This window comes from Plecotus auritus (assembly GCF_963455305.1).
Source record: "Plecotus auritus genome assembly, chromosome: 8".
Taxonomy (NCBI): Eukaryota; Metazoa; Chordata; class Mammalia; order Chiroptera; family Vespertilionidae; genus Plecotus; species Plecotus auritus.
In genome coordinates this window covers 90,468,311-90,486,905 of record NC_137782.1, presented here as the reverse complement: position 1 = coordinate 90,486,905, position 18,595 = coordinate 90,468,311, and the positions used below count along the sequence as shown (strand labels likewise).

Below are 18,595 nucleotides of genomic sequence, written 5' to 3'. Positions count from 1 at the left end.
GAACCAAACAGGATTTGGTCTCTGCCCTCATGGAATCTACAATCTAATGACAGTGTAACAGAGGTGGGCAGATGTTTTTGTTAAGAGGCCAGAGAGTCAATATTTTTGGTTTTGGGGCCAAGAGAAAAAATCTAGTGGCAACCATGTCACTATGACTTGAAGTCGGGGTGGGGGGAGATGTGAGCCCCACAGAGGGTCTCTGTCATAGCAATTGAACTTGGCTGCCAAAGATGATGAGTAAACAAATGAGTGTGGCTATATTCCATAAAACTTTATTGAAAATAAGTCAGGCCTTAGCTGGGTAGCTCAGTTGGTTAGAGTGTTTCCCTGATTCGCCAAGGTTGCAGGTTTGGTTGCCCGGTCAGGACTCATATAAGAATCAACCAATGAATGCATAGATAAGTGGAACAGCAAATCGATGTTTCTCTCTCTTTCTCCCTTCCTCTTTCTCTCTCTCTAAAAATTAATCAACAAAATAAAAACAAAAAAACAGGTAGGGGTTAGATTTGGCCCCTGGGCTGCAGTCTGTTGCTTTGGGGTCTTCTCTGGCCCCTGATGCATACCTCTCACACTCTTTTCAGGGATTGAAAGTCCTGGGTGTCAAAGCTCCCACCATGCCCTGCAGCAGCCCTCCACCAATAGCTGAGCACAGGCGGTGCATAAACACCCAAGTTCTCTCTGGTGGATGCCTGAGGTGTGTTCTGCCCTGTCTCCAAGTTCCCAGTGGGATTGGCCCCATTGCACATGGTGGTCATTGCTCTTAAAGCCCATTTATTGGCCTTCCCTTCCCCATTCCCCTATTGGTGTTCCTTGGCTTCACCTCCCACATAAACTACTTGCTCACACATCCTCATCCCCAGGCCTGTGCCCACAGGAAATCAACCAAAGACAAATGGAGACCGGGGTGTTGGAGGGTCTTGAGCAGGGGTCAGCCAATTATGCCAATTACGCTTGGTCAAATCCAGCTTGTTGCTTTTTTAAAAAAAAATAAAGTTTTATTGGAACACAGCCACACCCATTTGTTTACTATTATCAGTGGTTGCTTTTCACTATAATGGCAGAGTTGAGCTGTTGTGTCAGACCAATGGCCCACAAAACCAAATGTATTTACCATGTGAACTTTCAAGGAAAATGCATGCTTACCTTTGGTCTTGAGGAACAAAGTTGGCATGGTCTGATTTGCTTTCCTAAAACATCTCTCCTGCTGCTGTATGGAGAGTGGATTTGGGTTGGAGGGCTTATGGACCAGTTAGATGGCCACCAATGAAGTCCAGGAGAGAGACAATCTGAACCGATCTGAGTTGTATTTTGAAGTGAGAAGCAACAGAACTGTTGCTGGACTGAGGGATATGTGTTTGTATATTTTTGTTCTTCTAATGCTCCTTTGAGAAATTAGCTTTATCTTCAACATCCCTTCCTTCAGGAATCCTTCATGGCTTCTCTGTACTCCTCCAGTCCCTAGACTCCTCCTCTCATAGTGTTCTGTTCTTCCTTTCCTCTTGCCTTAGAGCAGAGATAACATGACAGAGCCCATATTTTGACTCTAGACCTTGTTCTCAGAACCCTCATCACCCTGCTTTATCAGTGTGAGTCTCAGACCTAGCATATAGTAGGTGCTCAATAAATAGTCACTGAATGATTGAAGACCAAGAACTCTGGTTTGGTCCGCACTGCTTATTCCAACACTCTGCCTTCCCTGCCCATCACACTCCTTTCCTCACATGTCCTGCTATTTCTAGCCTGGACTCTCCTATTTTATGTCCTAGACATGGGGCCTTGGCAATGAAGTGGAGCCCACAGGTGACACGATGGCCATCATAATTTAATGAATGTGGGTCTCATGAAATCAGGTGACACAGACACTGTGAGCTCGTTGTGAGCAGACAAGTCATTTCTGGGTGGCCATCCGTGTCTGCTTGGGCAGCTCGTGTGTGAAACACAGTCCGATTCTCCCAGCACATTAGAGGAGTGAGGGGAGAACACAGGGAAACTGTGTTAGGCAGGGCCATCGCTCTGGGGTGGAGAGGCCGGGCCGCCTCAATCACGTCTGCCCTCTGCCTTGTAGCCTTGAATTTGTGAGACAGCTGCCCACAGCCTCTGCTCAGATTGCATCATAAATTTCTTGGGCATAAGCTGGCCAGATCTGGGAGTGTGCAGAGGCAGCCTGGAAGCCAAGCAGGGGTGCTGGCATTTGTTAAAAATAATCCACTGGAGATTAGGGTGGATGCTGGGCGTGGTGGAGGTCCCAGCTGTATTCCCTTGTGGCCCTCTGGAGGCCAGCACTCCTTCTCCATGCCCTCCGTTCCCTCTCCTGTGCCTTTCTCCTCTCTCTCCATCTTTAAAAAACACACATAAGCAGAAACCAATCCATCAAATGTCATTACAGATTTATTAAGCCTGATGTAGAAAGACATTTAACAGTAACATCTTCCGAAAGAATAAAAAGAGCACTTCTATTCAGTCTTGTGCTTTGAAAATCTAAATATATTTTTATCATATAAATAATTCTTTTCATGTTTTAAGTGCATCTGTGTTTCTTTTCTTCTTCTTCTTCTCTCCTTTACTTTTCATTTTTTCAGTTGGCCAAAGCGGAAGTCGTTGTTGACGGAAATGAAGGCTTTTGCAAAGCTGAGTGGCTGAGGGGGCCTGTCTGCGTGCTATGGTGGGAGCTGGGCTTCAGAAAGGGGCTCACAAGCATTAAAACGAGGAACAGCAAAATCACAATTGAACACACCCAGGTCCTTAGTGTTGGCTGTTGGCTTTCCCGATGCAAACTACGAAAAAATTTCAGATGGGGACAGTCTATTCCAATAACTGCTGAGTGGGAAGGAAGAAAGACTTTTTTCTTCTTTTTTTGTAAGAAAGGAAAGAGTTATCATGTTCAAAAATGTAAATAATGCTCTTATAAAAAGCTTTTGGATGGAAATGAGAGGCTCCACATAACCTTGGTGAGTGTGTTTTTATTATTTTTTTCACAATAGCTAAAAGAAATACTATTATTGAGGGTTTTAATTACAATTCTAAAATAGAATAATTTTCCTAAAAAGACAACAACCCTAAACTCTTTCAATGTAAAAAATAATGGCTTCGGTGATATAACTTAAGGGTTTTCTTCATCTCCACCATCAGAATTTATTTCCACTGGTGAAATTATATTTTAAATAATCTCTCCTTCTAGAGACAATTTCCACGCTGCAGCTCAATCCGCAGGCACACATCTTGAATGCACCCAAACAAAGTCATTCTTATTCAATGAGGGAAGCTGGTCTGAAGGTTTTTTTTTTTTTTAAACCTGATTTAAGTGCTAGGGGACATCAAGACCAGATTGTTTCTAATTAGGAGGGACGACAGGATGGTGGCACCAAGGGACAAAAGCAGGAGCACCTTTTCTGAAAATCCCTGTGTTTTTTTTTTCTAGCCGGAAAGCCTTTGTTTCCAGCAGGGCTGTTTGTCTTGGGCGGTGACAGTGTGGCCCAGCCTTTGGACATTTGCTAAGAGTCACTGCCTGGAGCACTAGCGTGCAGGACGGTGGGGAGTGAAGGTTAGTGTGGCCAGCCAGGGGAGAATTTTCCAGGCCCCAGAAAAGTGGGCACGGGTGCCTATCTGTGATGAATCTGTTTGGCCACAGGGTGGTATAATTTTCCTGGCAGAAAACTTTTTTTTTTCATTGCAAGGACAATTTATAATCATCAAAAACAAGTGAAACATGGTTTTGATTAAAACAGCCTGTTGGCTCAATAATCTCTGTAATTTTAAAAACATCCTTAATGCAGTAGAAGAGCAGGCCGATGTCAGGAATGGCCTGGGGCCCCATTACAACAGCCACCGAATAAATAAAGAGAAGAAATGCGAGGTCATAAAAACAAAATTAAGCTAATGTTTCAAATTTTGACAATTATGAATTCTTCCTCTAAGAAGACATTAAAAAATTTTCAGGCACTATTAGATAAAATACAAAGAGGGTAATCTACACGGCTTTCCCAAGGGATAGAGCATGCCTTGAAAGGAAAACTTGGAATTAAGTCGCCGGTTCCTCCCTCGATCTGGCATTGGGATGGGACTCATGCAGACAGACAAACGTGGGTCTCAGAATTCCTTTGTGAACTCAGACCTAATTCTTTCATAAGCTATTGAAAGAGAATGATCAGGAAAAAGTTACAAGCATTTTTTTTCCTTCTATACAAAAGAATCCCCATTGTGGGCCAGTTTGGTAGGAAACAGAAACAAGCAAATATAACAAAATCTGTGTTCATACATGGCAATATAGTTAATATATACAAATATGTACAGTATAAAAATGAACGGGGCGTACGTTCCCAGCCATCCAAGCTGCATTGTACACAAAGACAGCCCGGCTTCCCTCTGCGTCTACAGGCAAATGCATTATACACAGCATGCAGGCCTAGAACATGAGTGCGTCCACACAGAGATATTAGACAGGGATGGTGGCCATCATTTTTTTGGGAAAATGACTAGTCTGCTTTCCTAATATAAAAATGTGTTTGCCTTTCTTCGCTGGCAAATAAACACTTTCTTTCAGGGCAGAGATGAATGTAATTTTCCTGACTCACTCTGCCCTATCTCCCCCCGCCTCCCCACTGCCTTTCCAAAAAGAACCCTCTCCCCCTGGAATTAATGTAAATCTAGAATTATGCAATGTAAACGTGGTTGATGTGTCCAATTTTCTAAAAAGCTACAAGCATTCTGCAGAGTAAGAACGGGGTGACCGTTAAAGAGAGTGTATATGATCAACTACCTGGTTGGTTTTAAAGGGAAATAGCTTGGATGATAGCAGGCTGATAGTACCTGGCTGTTAAAATCACAGCCAGAAAAATTAGAAAGATGCTAGTATGTCAGAGACTAAAAAGTATATTGTATCCCGAGATATCATGACATTTAAGAACCCTGAGCCAAATGAAAATTGTTTCGTATGGAAGCTTTTTTTGACTTGCAATGCTCATTCTAGAGTCTGATGTGTGATAAGCCAAAATATTGTATTGTAAAACCAGAATGTTTCGGTTGTATATATCTCAACTCAGAGCATGAAGAGTTTATACATTTTCTCCGCAGACCGGTTTAATTTTGTGTATTTAAAAAATATACGCACACATTTATAATTCCTGGATGTTCCATAGGTCATTTAGAAAGCGAGTGAAAATATTACTGCATGAAGTCTTCACGTTTGAGATATGACTGTTCAAGTTCTGTAAATATAAGCTTTGCCTGGGGACTGATATCTAAATGTAGGTTTCAGGTTCAGGATAATTCAGTGAACACATTGAAATTTATTTTCTGGAGGGGTTGAAGGGAGTGGTAGATTTTTTTTTTTTTTTTTTTTTTTTTAGTAATGCATTTGCTCAAATTTTTCAACTTCTCTTGGGGGTTCTCACAAAAGAGTTATTATTTGTACTTCTCAAAGCAGCTTTAAGCAAATAAACATCGCACAAAGGGCTGTGAGTATGCAATCCGTCTTTCTCAAACAGATCGTCCTTTTAAAAGGCCTTAATGATAATCAGATGGCTATTGGTAAAATCACTGGCGTGCTGAAAGGTGTCAGCTCAGGGTGCCATTACTTGTAAGAGCCATTTTGCTTGCAATATATTTTTCCAAAGGAAATGGCCAGGATCCTCTTGCAGAAATAGCATTCCACCTGGTCCCAGCATTTTAAAACAGTCCTCTTCTAATCCATAAAACATTTCCAGTTTTTCCTGAAGCTCTGAGCTGCCTTGCGCATGAATAATTTTTGGAGAAACACCCACACCCGTTAGCCCATTGTTCGTAACTATAGGAAGGAGGTTGACTCTAGCCTGGAAATTGTGTATCTTGGTTTGCCTCTGAATCTGTCACGGGAAACCAAAGGAGATAAGTGGCTTTTACTTTGGATGAAGAGGTAAAATTTCCCGGTAGAAATTCTAAAGGTGATTCACAAGTTTCAAGTATTTAATGCTTCCCTACAATGAAAATATGTGTCTGTCTGGGGTGGATTGAAATTTGTCTCTCTTTCTCCTTCCTGCTAGATCTTTGCTTCAAAGTATTTCATGGATATTTTGAGAGAGTGCCACAGAGAGGGAGGGAGAAAGTGAAATTAGCATTTTGACATCTTACAGGGGAAAAGACATAAATCAAAAGTTCAGCTGTGATTTTTTTGCCTAATGCATGAACCAAATAGATATACTTGTATTGGTCTTTAGAACGACAGATGTATATGTGTGTGTTTAAAGCCTCCAATTTATTTTCTTCTTCTTATTATTATTTTAGCATTCATCAACATACTTCTATTCTTGTTGCAGAGAATAGACAATAATGTGAAAATAACATTATAATCTTTTTGAAAGCAAAAACATTTAACAAGCTTAAAAATGAAACCGGATGAAAAGGGTTAGAACACAAATAATCTGGGGAATGACAGATGGAGAACTAACAGAATGCAAGCACCTTGGAAGGCCTCATAATCTTTGGATTTACTGTGAAAACGTTCAGAAAATCATAGACTATTACTGTGGGCCTAGAAAATAACAGTGAAATTCACACGCACGCGCGCGCACACAGCACACACACACACACACACACACACACACCCCTCCTCACTGCTTGACCAGAGTTACATAAGTGCTTCCCAAATGTATCATTTTATTTGTTTGTTTTCTCCATTTCAACTAAGCTCAGTGGCTTGTGCCTGTGACATTAATTGTGCAAGACTCAAACAACCAAGTAGGCACATTTTGGGGTGAGTTTTAAGAAATCTACTGGTGACCTTAAAGAAATTCCGTGGGGACTGTCCGGGCTATCCAATTTATTCTATGATTATATTCTGCTTTTAGGCCTTGACCTATTTTTAAGCTATTTTCTCCTGGTATATTTTTCAGAAGGAGCATTCGCTATTCGGAAATATTATTTTGAAAAACAGAACTAAAGCACAAATAACACAGGGAGTTGGACCCCATGTGAACCCCTTCCCCCCCTCCTCCCCCCAGCTGTCTGGTGTCATATCACTGGGAGCTCCGGTAGATCCATGGAGGCCCAGGGCCTTGTGTGACTTCTTCACGTTGTGTCCCGTGGCACCTAGGACAGTGTTGTGCACACAGCAGCTGCCCACTAAGGATTGTTGGGTGAATTTGCTGAATACATTGTGTTTCCTGTTCTGCCTTGTGTCCCCAGTGTTTTGTAATAGGTTGTAAAATGGGGCCAAATACATAAAACTTAATTATTTACATAGTTTTATCAATGTACTCTTCCTTTTGCAGCTGGTCCGTGGCCTTAGCTAGAAAGAGGGAGGGGGAAGGAAAGGCAATCCCCCCTCCCCCTCACTGATACCAGGGGTGGTGGCCGGATGGAGATTCTTGTGTGTAATTTGCATGCCATCTTCCTTTCCGTTTCTAAAGTCCTGGCTGATCAGAACTACATTTATTCACGGAGAGGAAAAGAATGGTATGAAAGCAGATAAAAACATTCTCCTGAGTTCATACTATTTAGTTTTTCCCTCCAGAAAGAAGCTTTAGAAGCCTCACAGGGCTTGCCAAATGAAGACAGGCTGAATCTCTAGGAATATACTCAGAATTGTGTGTATTTCACAGCGAGAGCCCAGATCTGTTTCCTAAGAACATTAGCAGCTGTCCCTCAGCAGTGACATTTACGGTTACCAAGCGACGATTCATGAGTCTTACCAAATTTATCAATATTTTTGTCTCTCGCCTCCCACCCCACCCCTCCATAGAAATTGCACTAACAAAACTGTATAGATTATATGTTGAAGCAGATGATTTATTTTTTTCCTTAGAAGGGAAACTATTTCCACGGAGCTGAGAACTGCATTGTTCCCTCCCATCCTCCCCCTCCTCCCCTGGTTGGAACAAGAGCTCAAGAATTTACTTTTGGACGTTGCGGCAGAATCTGAATTATGAAACTTTATCGAATACCCCTGGGTTGGAGCAGGCAATTTTGCACAGCTTCAAGAACCTCAATGCTAATGCACTGATTTCCCTTTAATAGAATTTCGTTGTCGAAGGACAGGGCTCAGTAGAGTCCATCCTTCAATCTTAACCCATCCAAAGACTGCGCCTTTCCAGTTGAGCTCCATTCATTTCTGGTTGAATAGGTTAAGCAAAGACAGACCTCGCTGTTCTCAATTCACTTTATGATCCTCCCATCATAAAAAATAATATCAGCACCTTGCTTTTCATGTCAGAACTACATTTGAGCCGCTATTTCCTATGCCCATGAGTAAATCCCATAAAAGCCACCCCGTTGTACTGTTGTGATTTTTCCTTGTGGGTGATTGATTGATGGATGAGTGCTGACACCTCAATGAAGCTATTTCGACTGCCATCTCAATCCGATGATGTGAGGGGTGTAGTTTCTGTCCATGCCTCATTACTTCAGAATGACATTCCTGGAACTTCATTTACTTTTTCCCTCCTTCCCCGAAGCGCCATATTTTTTCCCATCTAGGTTATGCATGCCATAAAAAAAGCAATTTGCTATTATATGTGGCATAAGGGCAACACTTTCCCTAGGAGGTAAATAAGTTTTTCTTTTTTTAAAATCCCAATGTTGAATTTAGGGATCATGTCAAAAGTTCCAAAAACAATTCAACAGGCAGCCTCCATGAGAAATGGTGAAGAGGTTATATTTGGTTTCATTTTGTTGGTGTAGAGATTTTTTGGTGTGTGATAACCTTGGTCATTAAAGCAACAACAAAAATATTCCTTTTGTTTCAAAATCATCTAGTTCTTAGTGTTGTGCCAAGAATCACCTATTGCTGAGTAGCAGGTTGCAACACAATCCAGGCTTATTTGTCCTTTGAGAATAAGGAAATTCACTGTTTAAATGCAATGATGGATTTCTCTATTATAGGTTGCTTTCAGTTGTATAGAAAATGCTCAACTCGAGCAAACAGATCTACCCCCTGCATTTCCAGAGTGTGCACTAGGTATGCAAGACTTTTAATATTAAAACACGCTCTTAGCTTTTCCAAGTTGACTTAGGACCTGATTTTAATCTGTGTAATACAGTATTCCTGTTAATAATAACGTATAATTAAGACATCCGTTAAAAATCCATAACGTTAATTTAATGGAGAAAATCTAATACAGTTCTATTGGAATTTTTACGTTAAATTAACTTTAACGGGCTTTTAATGGATGTCTTAATTAGATCTCATTATTAACGGAAATATTCCACAAATTAAAATTGGGCCCTCAAAGTTTTAATGAAAAAAGTTGCAGAAACACATTTAAAATGGACACCCTATTTCATGCTCTCCGTGGCTTCTGAGGCCGAGCTCGCCTCAAAGCCATAAACAACCGTCCTGCCGAAGAGATTGCGGGCGAGGCTGCGGCTGAACTTCCCAGCCTGCAGCGACCGCAGCTTCCTGCTTCCTCCCAGAGTGGGCATCGCACCCAGTCCCCCATCCTCCCCATGTGCAGGCCTCCCAGGACAGCGGCAGCTCAAAGCCGATGTTGTTAACCCAGTGAGGATGACGACCATAGAGATGCCCACACGGCATGGGAACTCGTCTTCGGCAGCCACACGGTTAAGCCTGACTGTTTGAACAACTCTCACAGAAGATGAACATTGTGCGGAGGTTTCCTTGGCTCAAAGTCTGGTTTAACTTAATAATTCTTCCACTTTGCGGTGATGAATGGCTCCCCAGTGCAGGGGCAGGACTGGGCAATCCAGGTGCAACCGTAATTGTTGCTCCGAACAGAAACATTTCCTTAGACAAACGCTCCCAGGGGGCTTATAAATAGGAAACGGACATCACCCGGAGAAGCAGGCTTCTCGGCGGCCACAGCTCGTGCAGCCCACTTGGACATGAAACTATGGAGACTTCGACTCCCCCCCACCCGTTCCTGTCAAGTGTTACAAACGGACAAAATAAGTCCATCCGTGTTCTCGGGCGTGATTTTTCTTCAGGGGCACTTTGTTTCCTCGTGACAGCGAAAAGGGGGCCGTGGAGACGAGTCGGCCCCACTGCAGTTTATCAATGAAAATCTAATATCGTCCATAAGCAGAGAAGTGGAAATCAATACTTCATTACCAAATTGTTAGTGCGGATGAAGAGAAATGGCTGGGTGGGTTTTTTTTGGGCAATCTTCTGAGAGCAGGGCACCAGGAGTTCAATGTCAGAAGCGGGGGTGGTGGACCAAGGGCTCCGCGTGAGGGGGTCCAGGCTGGAGAGGCGGAACTAAGGCATTTGTCCTGTAATGGGAATCAGAACAACAACAAAAGGTGCGTTATTTTCTGAGGAACAGCTCGAGTGGTTATTTCCCCAGGTCGTCACATTGCCCACCGAGACCAGTTCATTGGTGTTAACGTTCTGCAGAGTCAGAGTTAAGTCTGGTCGAGGGTGTGATATAACCAGTTGATGGGACTCGGAAACGAAGAGTCAAGTTAGGGGAAAAAATTAAAATATAACATGGGGAAGAGATATTTGTACATCATGTTCACAGCATTATTCACAACAGCCAAGGGGTGGAAGCAACCCAGATGCTCATCAACAGATGACTGGATAGACGAAATGTGGTCTAGTAATCCAATGGAATATTATTCAACTTTGGAGAAGGGCGTTCTGACACATTCTATGACATGGATGGACCTTGAGGACATTGTGTTAAGTGGAAATAAAGCAGTTGTAAAATGACAGATACAGTATGCTTTTTTTTTTTAAAAAATATATTTTATTGATTTTCTACAGAGAGGAAGAGAGAGGGATAGAGAGTCAGAAACATCGATCAGCCGCCTCCTGCACACCCCCCACTGGGGATGTGCCCGCAACCAAGGTACATGCCCTTGACCGGAATCGAACCTGGGACTTTTCAGTCCACAGGCCAACGCTCTATCCACTGAGCCAAACCAGTTTTGGTTACAGTATGCTTTTAATGATCTGAAGTACCTAGTGTCGGTAAACTCAGAGAAACACACAGCAGAAGGTGGCCGCCAGGAGCTCTGGGGAAAGGAGGGATGGAGACTTGCTGTTTAATGGGGATAGAGTTTTAGTTTTACAAGATGAAAAAGTTCTGGAGACGGATGGTGACGATGGCTGTACAATAATATACACTTAAAAATGATCAACATGATGAAGTTTATGTTATATGCATCTAGTCACAATTTAAAATGAAAAATACGCCCTAACTGGTTTGGCTCAGTGGATAGAGCGTCGGCCTGCGGACTGAAGGGTCCCAGGTTCGATTCCGGTCAAGGGCATGTACCTGGGTTGCGGGCACATCCCCAGTAGGGGGCGTGCAGGAGGCAGCTGATCGATGTCTCTCTAATCGATGTTTCTAACTTTCTATCCCTCTCTCTTCCTCTCTGTAAAAAAATCAATAAAATATATTAAAAAAATGAAAAATACTATGTGTGATTTTTGCATTCTAAAACATTTTGAAAAATAAAATATTTAACCTCACATGGCCTCACTACCCAGAGAGAGCTCCTAGTTACACTTTGCTATATTTTCTTCTAGTGTTTTCTTTGTCCGTGCATTTTTCTTTTGTTAATCTCCTCACTTGAGGTTATTTTTACCATTGATTTTAGAAAGGATGGAAGGGAGGAAGGGGAGTGGGAGAGAGAGAGAGAAACATCAATGTGAGAGACATGTGCCCCGACTGGGGCTTGGGGTTGAACCTGCTTCCCAAGAATGTGCCCTTGACTGGGAATCCAACTGGCAACCCTTCAGTGAGCGGGCCAACTCTCTAACCACAGGCCAGAGCTGTCTGTACATTTTTGTTGGGCTTATGTAGTTGTAAGTACCCACTGTGTAATATTTCTCTCTGTATTTTTCCACTTGCAAGTATCATTGTAAACAGCTACATGGGTTCCAGAACCATTCTCTAATGTTGGACATTTAATTTGCTTCCAATTTTATTCAGTGATACATAACACTGCGATGAACATCTTTGGTTTAAAGCCTTTCAGTATGTTGTATTTTCGTAAGCTTAAATTCCCAAGTGTGGAATTCCCGAGTCAAAAGATAGGACCATTTTTTCAGATGGGTACTAGACTTATTGTGGTGATCATTTCATAGGTTATGTAAAACGCTAATCACTATGCTGTGCATGTAAAACTAATATTATATGTCAACAGTACTTGAAAAATAAAAAACATATTTAAAAAAAGGACCATTTTTTTTGTGTGTGTGTGTAGTGCGAGGTACCGCTTAAAGTGTGCTTTGCTATGGGAGGTTAGTGAAGTGAATTTTTTTCAGATATGTGCTATTTGAATTACTGTAAAAATGCATATAATTTCCATTAGCCCAATCTAGGCATTGTTCCTTGTTTATATCTTATTATCTAGTGCAGTGATTTTCAACTGGTGTGTCTGCCAGAATTTTTAAAATGTACAATACTGACCTTCTTTTCCTTTATATTGTCAAATAAAAAAAAAAATGACAACAGCCAACATATCCATAGCTGAGTGGTTTGAATGCCTTGTCTTGAACCATAAATATAATGGACATATAATGGAGTTGTATCTTATCAGTCACATTGCATAACTGGTTAATTCTTGATACCAGAAATCCTTATATACAAGTATAGGCACCTGATTTTCTTTTTTTCATTAAAAAAATTTTTTTTTATTGATTAAGGTGTTACATATATGTCCTTATTCTCCCATTACCCCCACATCCTCCCACTCATTCCCTCACCCCCCTGTTGTCTGTGTCCATTGGTTAGGCTTATATTCATGCATACGTGTCCTTTGGTTGATCTCTCCTCCTTACCCCCACTCGCCCCTATCTTCCCTCTGAGGTTTGATGGTCTGATTGATGTTTCTCTGTCTCTGGATCTGTTTTTGTTCATCAGTTTATGTTGTTCATTATATTCCATAAATGAGTGAGATCATGTGATATTTATCTTTCTCTCACTGGCTTATTTCACTTAGCATAATGCTCTCCATCTCCATCCATGCTGCTGCAAATGGTGAGAATTCCTTCTTTTTTACCGCAGCGTAGTATTCCATTGTGTAGATGTACCACGGCTTTTTAATCCACCCATCTGCTGATGGGCACTTAGGCTGTTTCCAAATCTTAGCTATGGTAAATTGTGCTGCTATGAACATAGGGGTGCATATATCCTTTCTAATTGGTGTTTCTGGTTTCTTGGGATATATTCCTAGAAGTGGGACCATGGGGTCAAATGGGAGTTCCATTTTTAGTTTTTTGAGGAAACTCCATACTGTTCTCCACAGTGGCTACACCAGTCTGCATTCCCACCAGCAGTGCACGAGGGCACCTGATTTTTTAAAAAAAGTCACTTTGAAGAACAATGGGTAGGTAATTATTACTACTATTATTTTTTATACATCAATCAAAATTATACTAATTTTTTTGTCAGATACATTTTTTGTCGTGCTATAGAATTTTAGTAATTAGTTTATGTGTGCCCTGAGATGAAAAAGATTGAAAATCACTGATTTAGTGATAGTGATCATTTAATGAGAAAAAAACACATGGGACCTATATACAATTAATATTTGGGAAAAGGAAATTTCCATGTTTCCAGTAGAAGAATAAAGACAAGTTGAAGATTATATGACACCTGATGTATGGAGGTAAATTATGTGCAAAATAATCATAACAGGCAATATAAACAATCCCTTGGTAAGGAATAGTATGACTACAATACTGGCAACCAGTTACTGTATACCTACCAAGTGCTAGGTGCTTTCCACATAATACCACTAACCCTTGAAACAATCTCAATTTAAAAATAGGAAAAAAGGTCTCAGAGAGGTTAGTGACTTGTCCAAGCAGAGGATGGTTTAACATCTAGGCCTCCCCCTTTGGAAGTCCCCATGCTCTCTTCAGGCACCTCCCTATCTAGATCACAGGGAGGTGATAGATCACCATCAGTGGAAGGCCTCACTCCCTTTGATGCCAGGTTTGCGTTTCAGAGGCAAAAGCTAGCTGCCTTTCCTCTGACTTGGTTGGAGCCCATGGTGGGTCTGGAACCTTGAAGGAGAAACTCTATGTGGTTGGGGGAAGAGACAGGGGTCGAAGAAAGAGAGAAAGAAAGCAGAGGCCAGAATTTGCAATGACATCAGAAGGTCGGAGGAGGGAGGGAAGGAAAGAAGATATGAATGACAAAGCCTATCTTCCCTAGAGAACAAAAGTGCCTTACATTGTACAACAGGACAAAGTCTTGGGTGTGGTTTCATGTGAGGTCTGTTTGAAGCCCTCACTTTCGCCTCCTTGACCATGATATTAATGTGGAATCAGTTTTACAGAACCTTGTTTCATCGATCACTTTCTCGAACCTGTGAAAGATCTGATCAATACTCAAACTTTTCTGTCTGGGTTTCTCTTAGGGCAAAGTTTGTGTTCTGGGAAGAGGAGCAAGGAGAAAGAAAAATCATAATTTTATTATATTACTAGAGGCCTGGTGCATGAAATTCATGCACAGGAGGGGGGTGTCCCTCAGCCCGGCCTGCACCCTTTCCAATCTGGGACCCCTCAGGGGATGTCCGACTGCCGTTAGACATCCCTCTCACAATCCAGGACCGCTGGCTCCTAACTGCTTGCCTGCCTGCCTGCCTGATTGCTCCTAACTGCTTTTGCCTGCCAGCCTGATCACCCCCTAACTGCTCCCCTGCTGACGTGATTGATGCCTAACTGCTCCCCTGCCAGCTTGATCACCCCCAACTGGTCTGATCATCCCCAACTGCCCTCCCCTGCCGACCCGATCACCCACAACTGCCCTCCCCTGCCAACCTGATCTCCCCTAAATGTCCTCCCCTGCTGGCCCAATTGCCCAAAACTGCCTTCCCTTGCTGGCCTGATTGCCCCCACTGCCCTCCCCTGTTGGCCCGATTGACACAACTGCCCTCCACTGCAGACCCGATCGCCTCCAACTGCCCTCCCCTGCTGGCTCGATTGCTCCCAACTGTCCTCCCCTGCCGGCCTGATTGCCCCCAACTGCCCTCCCCTGCTGGCCTGATTGCCACAACTGCCCGCCCCTGCTGCGACCCACCTCCTTTGCCGGGACCTGCCTCCTCCGCATGAGGTGGTGAGATACCAGGACCAGCCTCCTCCATGTAGTGCAGAGCCGCGGTACCCCCAGCCCTCACTGTGCGGAGCGGCCGCTGGGCCCTGCTTCCGCTGTGTGTGCGGCAATCTTATGGTGGCCATCTTGTGAGGATGTGGCATGCAAGGGCACAAGGACCACCTAGGCTTTTATTAGTATAGAGTAGAGGCCCAGTGCATGGATTTGTGCATGGGGGGAAGAGAGTCCCTCAGCCTGGCCTGCGCCCTTTCACAATCCGGGACTCCTCGGGGGATGTCTGACTGCTGGTTTAGATTTGGGCCTAAACCGGCAGTCAGACATCCCCCGAGGGATGTAGCAGTGCGCCAAGCACCGCGCTGCTTGCACTCATCCTGGCCCTCTGTGCCTGCCGCTGCCACGAAGTTGTAAGAGGCTCCCGCCCCTGCAGCTGCACTTGCCAGCCGTGAGCCCGGCTTCTGGCTGAGCGGTGCTCCCTCTGTGGGAGTGCACTGGCCACCAGGGGGCAGCTCCTGCATTGAGCGTCTGCCCCCTGGTGATCAGTGCACATCATAGCGACCGGTTCTTTGGTCGTAACAGTCACTTAGGCTTTTATATATATAGATAGTCCCCTTCTTGGAAATCACAATACACCTTAGCATATTAAAGACTGAGAAATCCTGCAATTAAAACTCAACCCGACCAAATACAACATGTGTTTATGTAACACAGGGCTCCCCAGCTTGGTCTGGTAACCCTTTTCTTCCCTACTAAGTGCTCACACATATACCTGAGTGCCATTTTCTGGAAAATACCTTAATGACAAACTCTTGTGCAGACCAAGGAAGCCGAGAGTTCTGAAGATCTCAGTCTCTGATCATTGACTCACGTTCCTGGCTTTTTTGAGTCTCTGTGTGAAAGGGTCCTGTTGTAGTGACCACGTGACATTTCCCGAGTTTATCCTATGCTTTCCATGCTCAGCCCAAGCCTGACCTGTCAGCTTCACAGCGCTGCAAGGCAGGAGATCAGTGTGTCTGCACTTCCCAGCGAGGACACGGGCATCAGAGGAGTGAGCCCGCGGTCACCCGGCGGGTAAGTGGGAGAAGGGTATTTGGATTCTGGGTTTTTTTTTGTCTTTTCAAGCACTGCTTTTTATATTGCTTATGATGGTTTGGTGTACTATAGTGTTAAATGCTAGCATTATTAATAATGGAAAGTCATTTCCCCAAGAATATCTGTGTAGTTACTCCGTTAAATTTCAGATCCAAGGTCTTCTGTTCAGACCTGGCTATGGCATTATTTCCATCTGAGAGACCTCCTCATATCCCACCACATAATGGAAGCAGTAGATTCTTCGGGAAGGTCAGTGATCCTGTACCAGAGGAGAATTGTACACAGGACACCTGAATTTTGGACTGCGTTGGGACAATATACCCTTTCTTATTGTTCCTTATTTTAAAAGAAGAAAAACCCATTTTTCTTTAGGTCTAAAGAGGAAACCCTGGCATAAAATTAAAACTAGAAAAACCAGGAAAGGAGACTGAGAACTAGTCTTATTTCTTGCTTTTCAGAAGGAATCATGTGGAGTGGGTTCAGAGAGAGAGAAAGCAGAGACCTGGGTTGCCTTGCAAACAGGGGAGGTCCTGCTTTGCTGCTGCACGGGGTTGTCCCTCTTTTTTCCAATATGCTGAGCTACTCCTCTACAAATACAGCAGAAATAAATAAAAAATTTAATTACATATCTACAAAGTCGTTGGCAATGTTCATTAAGTAGAGTTTGTGAGGGAGAGCCAGGCGAGAAGATGTAATTATTTTGTATTAATTACAGAGCCACCAACAGATGCACGGGATTATATATACTTTAATTTGGCGCTGCTAGAATGGTTAATCCTTCTGGCAAGTCATTTTGGCTGGCTCTTCGTCCCCCTTGGCCTTGCTCAGTGCCCACGACTCTTCTTTCTCTACTCCGCACCTTCTTCTCAGAGCAGCATCTTGTCCAGGGTGTTTTGTGACTGCTACCCCCTGGGCACCACTGGCGCTGAACGCTTAGGGGCCGGGGGTGGGACCACCTGGCAATGTGTGGGACGCTTTCTCACAGGGTGGTCTGTCCCTCATTCTCTGCCATTTTTGGAAATCTCTCTGCAGGTCTGTGTTTTTCAACTATGGACGTCTTGGGCCGTACAATTCCTGTTGTGGGAAACTGTCCTGTGCATTGTAGGCTTTTTAGCAGCACCCTGGCCTCTACCTACTGATTCCAGTGCCATCTCCCTTACTCTGGAGCGAGATAGGCCAAAATATCTCTGGGCATTGCCAGTGGTCGGAGCCAGGAGGTGGGGGGAGGGGGAGGGGGAGGCAAAATCATCACAGGCTCAGAACTGCTGACAGAGGTGGAAAACGTTTCTAATCTGAGCCTAGAACTCAACTCCATTTTACATACAAACCCAAAGTCATTTATGCTCAATTGCACACACACTGCATTTTCCTGAAATAAAGCTACCTTGCCAACCAAGAGAAACTGTGTTTGGTTTGGGATTTCAGTGTGAGTTACTTGTCCTTTTAGAAAACCCAGGTGCCTCTGCCATGGCTGCTGGTGATATATGAGATGCCCATTCCATAGTCTCCAAATGATCTGTGGGTGTCGCCGACAGGTTCCCAGGGAATCCGCACACAGGAGCACAGTCGACTCCCTCATTATTCCTCCCAGGACCTCGCCCATGAGTGCTGGCCACTCGCCCTGCTGACTCAGCATCTGCATGGGAGCGGGTGCTCAGGTGGTGCCTGGCACGGTCAGTGTGAGAAGTCCTGTTCAGTGAAGTTCTGTGCCCGAAGCCTTCCCTTTCTCTCTTATTGCACAGTCAAAGCACGTGATGGGCTCTTTTTGAAAGGGTGTGCATAGGCTGGTCACGTGATCGATGAGTGTTATTTCAGGATAGTAAAGGGGAAATTATGGAACCTTTGTCTGCAAATGGCCACACTGGTCTGCAAAGGGCCAGGACCCCTGCTCGACACAGGCCCTTTCTAGGCAGCCGCTGTTCTGTAACGTGGAATATCCGCATGCTAAGGCCTGTGAGTCCCAGATCTGTGCATCCAACTGGCTTCCTGAAATCTCAACGTGGACGTCTCACAAGGTAACTTTTTCAAAAGCGGGGCATTTGAGTTCCCCCGCCCCAGCCTGTCCCCTCCAATGTTTCTATTCACAGGGAATGAAACCTTAAACCGCCCAGTTGTTCTGGCCAGAAAGTTGGGTCATCCTTAACACCTACTCATAAAATTCCTCTGCAAACTCGATTTCCGTCTCCACCCGCAGTGCCCCAGTTCAAGCCTGTGTGTATTGTCCCCAGTGACTGTTGTAACCTCCCACTGGGCCCCTGATTCCACTCTGTGGCCAGTCCATCATGTTCTGTATGGCAAACAAAGTGAACTTACGAAAACTTACAGCAGAGTGAGGCACTCACTCCCCATTTCCTCCCTGCTTACCCTTCAGTGACCTATTCTGCACTTAGAAAGAAACCCCTTGTTTTTCCAGAACTTTCCTCCTGCTCTGGCCTTGCCACTGCTCTGACCTCTCCTGGGTCTCTGCCCTTGTTGAAATGTCCCAAGAACACTGGCCTTCTGAT

General features: G+C 43.9%; 1 protein-coding gene across 2 annotated transcripts in view; it reads right to left on the bottom strand.

The window, feature by feature from the left end:
- Positions 1-7,849: 7,849 nt before the first annotated feature.
- TSHZ2 (teashirt zinc finger homeobox 2) overlaps positions 7,850-18,595 on the bottom strand; it is a 469,870-nt gene continuing 459,124 nt past the window's right edge. For both annotated transcript variants that reach the window (XM_080686978.1, XM_080686979.1), the window contains exon 3: positions 7,850-10,200. Coding sequence is in view for 1 of the 2 variants with exons in the window: in XM_080686979.1 (XP_080543105.1) it covers positions 10,199-10,200 (2 nt within the window). In the remaining variant the exon portion in view is untranslated. The remainder of the gene's footprint in view (positions 10,201-18,595) is intronic.